The following is a 5,084-nucleotide window of genomic DNA, read 5'->3' as shown; positions in this document are numbered from 1 at the left end:
TGGAGGATGAAATGGCAACCCACTCTAGCATTCTTGCTTGAGAATCCCATGGACAGAGGAGCCTGGTGGACTACAGTTCATAGGGTTGCAAAGAGTCAGACATGACTGTAGCAACTTAGCACACACACACACCCACAGCCCAGTGCACCAGGGCTCCCTCTGGCCCCAGGGCCTCTGCATCTCCCTGCACTGGTGCTAAGGCAGCACTGTCTCATCTTCAGGACACTGAGCCTGAAGAGGGCAGGGTCTCCCACTCACTGCCCCCGGTGCACACGTGGGTTATCCACGAGCTCTGGGTGGTAGAAGCCACAGCAGCAAGGTCAGCACCAGCCTCCAGCTCTGAGCACCTCCCAGCAGAAGCCCTGGTGGCCCCCTGCCCCTAAGCTCTCTCTGCTCAGACCTCACCATGGAATGGGTCTGCCCCAGGGGTTCCACTCCTCACATTGCTGCCCCTCTCCCCCAGGGGTACTCTGTGTCCCTCCCGGGCCCCCAGGAATGGCAGCAGCCCTCAGTTTCCCAGCTGTGCTCCCTCCTGAGTAACCAGCAGGCCCAGGATCCAGAGCAGGCGCCTTGCCAAATCCTAGCCCCACTTCCTGATCACGTGAACTGTCCATGGTCCTGGACGGGCCCCTCAGGCTGGCCTCTCCAGCTTTGGTCCCTGGAACCCCGGTCCTGTTGGAGGCACGAGTGACGGGCACCCACGAGATGCCCACACACTTGGACACCAACTACAGGGATGTGAGAGTCCAGGGAAGGGGCAGGGCCCAGTGGCTGAGGGTCCTTCACACCAGATAGAGGGGCTAGACCAGGCCTCCGCCAAAAGCCCTACCTTTTCTCCGCTCTAACCAGGACATGCCACCATCCACTCAGGGGCCCAAGGCCAGCAATGGGGAGTGACTGGCAGAACCTTCACCTTCCTGGCTTAGTAAATGCAGCCTTTACACTATCACTTAAAAAAAAAAAAACTACCCTTTTATCGGATTATCCACTCTTAAAATCACTGGTGAGGTTGAGACTGGGGTGGATGGGGGCAGGCTGGCCAGCGGGCTGCTTGAAAGGTGGCCTGGGAAGGTAAGCGAGAGCGAGACAAGCCTGGGTCTTGCCCAAACAGTCCACCCTCTTGGTGCCAACTGCACTGACCTTATCAATGATCCCTCAGTGAGTAGGAGGCATGCCTGGCTGCCACTTCCCTCACAGGTCTTGCCACGGACCCCTGTCCAGGCCCAGCGGGCCCCCTGCTCTTGCAGCTCTGAGCACTGGGCCCTACCTCACCTCCTCCTTGCTCAGCCCTCAGCTTAAGCCTGACACCCCCTCTCCTGTGGAGAGCAGCAGAAACAGACTGGAAGTGCAGGGGCCACCGTCCAGCACGCTTGCCGCCTCCAATAAGCTGGAAAGGTGGAAACAGGCTGGACTAGCAGGGGTCCTGGGTCCCAAATGATGGCCAGAGCCCAGGAAGCGAGGATGGGAGGTGGGAAAGAGACAGGGCCTGCTTTCAGGCTGGGGCGGCGGTTATTTAACCACCTCAAGCCCAGATGCGCTGCCAGGCAGCCCAAGTCAGACAGACAACAGAGATGGATTTCCTCCGGGGCGGACCAGCTAGGGCCGCGCCACGGGGGCGGGGATGGGCGGGGCCAAGCTGAGCTTGGGGCGGGGCCTAGTTGGCCTCGCAGCCAACTAGGCGGGGCGGGACCGAGCCTAGCTGGGGCGGGGCCGATATCGGGGCGGAGTCTCGCCAGGGCTGGGGCGGGGCCGAGAGCGGGGCTGTACCGCCTTATAAGGGGTCGGGGGCTGCGTCCGCGCGTGCGCGCCCTGCGTGTCTGGTTTCTGGAGCTGCCGTCCGCTTTTTCTTACGCAGATGGGCTCTGTGGCCTAGCGCCCCTGTGCCCACCGTCCGTGATCGCACGCCGAGGCCCGCGAGGGGTCGCCGCCGAGGTGGGGCCCGGGCGGCGCGTGGATGAAGTCGAGCGGCCCGAATGGGCAGCAGGGGGCGGCTGGTGCGCGACGGCTGGCGGGGCTGACCACCGGGCGACCGGGAAGTCGGAAGGGCGCGGGTGGGGCAGGGGGCGACGGATAGGACCTGGGGCACGGAGCTGGGGGCCCGCCGGCCACAGGTAGGGCCACTTCCCGGAGCCCCAGGCCGGCGACCCAGCGCACAAAGCGCCTTTATTGTCTCTCGCGGCCGGTTCGGGCTGGTTGGAGCCGCCCGCGAGGAGAGGGCGGGCCGAGAGTTCCGGATCCCCGCCTCGACTTGGTAAACAAACCCGGCCTCCGCCCCTCCCAGGAGCCCACGGGGCTGACCTGACCCTGGGGTCCGAGCGGGTCTACTCAGCCCGGGTGGGGAGCACCCTTCTGCGGAGGCAGCAGTGACCGAAGGGGCTCTCCGACCCCCGCGTGCGCAGGTTTCCACCAGCCCGCAAGCAAGAGCATGGCAGCCATCCCCTCCAGCGGCTCGCTCGTGGCCACCCACGACTACTACCGGCGTAAGTCAGCCCCTTGCCCGCGCCCTAGTCCGTCCCGAGCTCCCCCGCCTAGATCTTGTGGGGTCAACTCACAGGTTGCTTGAGAACCTGTATCCGGGTGGGGAACGAGCTGCTAAGGACCCTTGGCACCGGCCTGCGCTGCTGGTGAAGCCAGCGCTTGGCCGGGTGGACTGGAGGCCCGGTGCCCCGTGGAGCTGAGTGGGCCTCTTCTCTCCAGGCCGCCTGGGCTCCACTTCCAGTAACAGCTCCTGCGGAAGTGCCGAGTACCCTGGGGAAGCCATTCCCCACCACCCGGGTGAGTGCAGTGTCCCCTCTGTCCCCAGGGCCATGCCCAGGGAGAGAGCAGCACTCTGACTTTGCCTCACTCCTCTTAGGTCTCCCCAAAGCAGACCCAGGACACTGGTGGGCTAGCTTTTTCTTTGGGAAGTCCACTCTCCCGTTCATGGCCACAGTGCTGGAGTCCCCAGAGCAGTGAGTGTGCCTTTCTGGGGACCAGTGTGAGGGGAGGGGCGGGGGCAAGTGGAAACAGCCCCTGACTTCCTGCTCTCCCCCAGCTCGGAGTCTGCCCAGGCCTCCACCAGCACGATCACCTGTGACCTGGCTCGGGAAGCTGTGGGGAAGCAGCAGCCCAGCGGCCAGCCTGGCAAAACCAACTGCAGGCCCCCGTCCTGAGTGACCACCACCAGCTGCCAGGCTTCCTTTCAAGGCGCTAGGCTCATCAGAGCCCTCTTCCTCCCCCGGCCCTGTACCCTCCCTTCCCTTCCTCTCCCCAAGACCAAGCAGTCAAGGGAAGCAGTTCGGTTTTTAATATCAAAACACCAAAAAGGAAGTTGAGAGAATCCCACTCTCTGCTATCCGAGCCACACGAACACGCCTTCCTCACACCCCGGAACCCTGTGCCTTGTACCAAGTGGACAATAAACTCCAAGAGTGTGCAGCCTGGTGTGTGTGTGTGAGAGAGAGAGCTGTGTGCTCCCCCGCCCCCGAGGGAGAAGTCACTAACCTCTCAACCTTCTCATTTCCAGGTGTGAGAGAGCTGGCCATGCTCCTTGGGCCTTCCTGGAACCCCTCCTAGGGGCCTCCTCTGAGGTCTGACCCAGGTTCATGTGGGCAGACAGCTCCAATGAGTGTGGAGCCTTGCATGTGAGAAGGGGTGGGGTGCCTGGCTATTTCGGGAAACCAGGGAGAGCAGGCAGTCCAAGAAGAAGCTTCCAAGGCAGCTGCTGAGGTCAGAGCCCTCTATTGTGATTCCACCCCTGGCCCCTCTTGCTGCTGCTATAGGAGGCCGGCGGGGTCTCTACCTTGGGGTCAGAGGGATGCCAGTGCCCCCTGGAGGACCTTGAGGAGGCAGTCCTCAAACTTGCTTGCCCTCTTTTCTCCCTTGTGTCTTCTGTTAAGGATGTTGCCTCCTCTCTTCTCTTGTAGGACACACTCTGGACAGGGCCCCCAATCCCCAGAGTGGATCTGAGGCCCCGGCACCCCACTGAGGCAGAGGGGAAGCAAGTGTGGGAGGCTCCTGTGGGTCGCTCTCACCAGGGAAGCCCAGCTTTGGGCAGAGTCTGACTCAGGAGGCCTGTGTGGTGTTGTGAGGGAGAGGTCCTCATCCTCTGCCAGCCTCCTGGGACAGGCCTGAGGGGTGGGCTGGTGGTGTCCACATTCAGTGGCCAGCAGAGTTTGACTGGGGTGTGGGGTCAGGAGAGGGCAGTTCAGTGAGGCAGTGGATAGAGCTTTGGTGTGAAGTCAGAGGCTTAGAGGGGTGGCCTCCCCTGCTTGAAGGGCCAGGCTCTGCTGGAAGGGCCCATCCTCCTCTGGCCGCCCCACCCCAAATCTGTTCTAAGTCACATGAGTCATTTGGGTGGCTAGTAGCCCCCAAAGCCTACACCGTCTGTCCCGCCTGCCCTCCATGTGTCCAGGCAGGTTGCAGGCTGGGGGGCAGGCTGTCCTGTGGTCCCAGGGAAGGCTGGTGGTCACTGCTAAGGCTGGGTGGGGGGGTCCACCTCAAGGATTAGCCTGACCCCCACCCAGTCCTCCTGGCCACAGTGTCCAGATGAGGCCCCCAGACACCCTGGGGCAGGTGTTTGCCAAGGCAGGTGGACAGCAACAGCACTGGCCCCAGGGAGCAGGTGTCAGTGCCTATCTCTGCAGAGGACTGGGGGGTCACACCCTCTCAAGTCCGAGGCTCAGGCAGGGCCAGGGGGCAGAGGAGGTGCAGCCAAAGCCTAGGTCCCCACCACCCAGCCAGGGAGGCTTGACCCTGGTCCTGCTAGTTGGTGGGCTTCAAGTCAGGACCAGGGACAGGTCCATTCTGAGGAAAGGGGGGTGATCTGGCTCCAGGGCAGACGTTGACTGTAGAGTGCCTGGTACTTTGCAGGCGCTGGCATCAGGGGAAGGGACAGCCCCAGCTCCAGGCTGCACTGGGGAAGGGGTAGGCCCAGGTCTGCCAGAGCCCCTTCCCAGGAGTGTCCAGATGGTTCTGGGAGTGGTCCGTACCTTCGGCAAATCCTCAGTGAATTGGGGTGGTCCACAGCCATGATCTGAGGTCCTCAGGCCTTGCCTGACTCATGAGGGCTGACCTGGCCTCTGGGCAGCTGCAGGGAGGCTGTG

General features: G+C 62.9%; 1 protein-coding gene across 4 annotated transcripts; it reads left to right on the top strand.

Moving 5' to 3' along the window:
- Window positions 1–1,772: 1,772 nt before the first annotated feature.
- On the top strand, window positions 1,773–3,417 carry PPDPF (pancreatic progenitor cell differentiation and proliferation factor). 4 transcript variants are annotated; one of them, XM_043479470.1, is made up of 5 exons: window positions 1,773–1,932; window positions 2,282–2,480; window positions 2,698–2,775; window positions 2,855–2,951; window positions 3,035–3,417. In XM_043479470.1, the coding sequence occupies exons 2-5, from the start codon at window positions 2,426–2,428 to the stop codon at window positions 3,150–3,152; spliced, it is 348 nt and encodes a 115-aa protein (XP_043335405.1). In that variant the 5' UTR covers window positions 1,773–1,932; window positions 2,282–2,425; the 3' UTR covers window positions 3,153–3,417. The 4 variants fall into 4 exon arrangements, with proteins under 4 accessions (XP_043335405.1, XP_043335404.1, XP_043335403.1 ...); XM_043479469.1 differs by having other exon boundaries at window positions 1,775–1,932; window positions 2,400–2,480; XM_043479468.1 differs by having other exon boundaries at window positions 1,783–1,994; window positions 2,400–2,480.
- The last annotated feature ends 1,667 nt before the right edge of the window (window positions 3,418–5,084 follow it).

Source organism: Cervus canadensis, chromosome 10 (assembly GCF_019320065.1).
Source record: "Cervus canadensis isolate Bull #8, Minnesota chromosome 10, ASM1932006v1, whole genome shotgun sequence".
NCBI classification, from domain to species: Eukaryota; Metazoa; Chordata; class Mammalia; order Artiodactyla; family Cervidae; genus Cervus; species Cervus canadensis.
This window is presented reverse-complemented; position numbering and strand designations above follow the sequence as displayed.

What these genes read in the sequence shown, in the direction of transcription:
- PPDPF (XM_043479468.1), top strand. Translation starts at nt 1,955, where the DNA reads ATGAAGTCGAGCGGCCCGAATGGGCAGCAGGGGGCGGCTG. An exon ending in AGCCATTCCCCACCACCCGG is followed by an intron (nt 2,776 to 2,854) that starts GTGAGTGCAGTG and finishes CACTCCTCTTAG; the next exon opens with GTCTCCCCAAAGCAGACCCA. An exon ending in GTGCTGGAGTCCCCAGAGCA is followed by an intron (nt 2,952 to 3,034) that starts GTGAGTGTGCCT and finishes GCTCTCCCCCAG; the next exon opens with CTCGGAGTCTGCCCAGGCCT.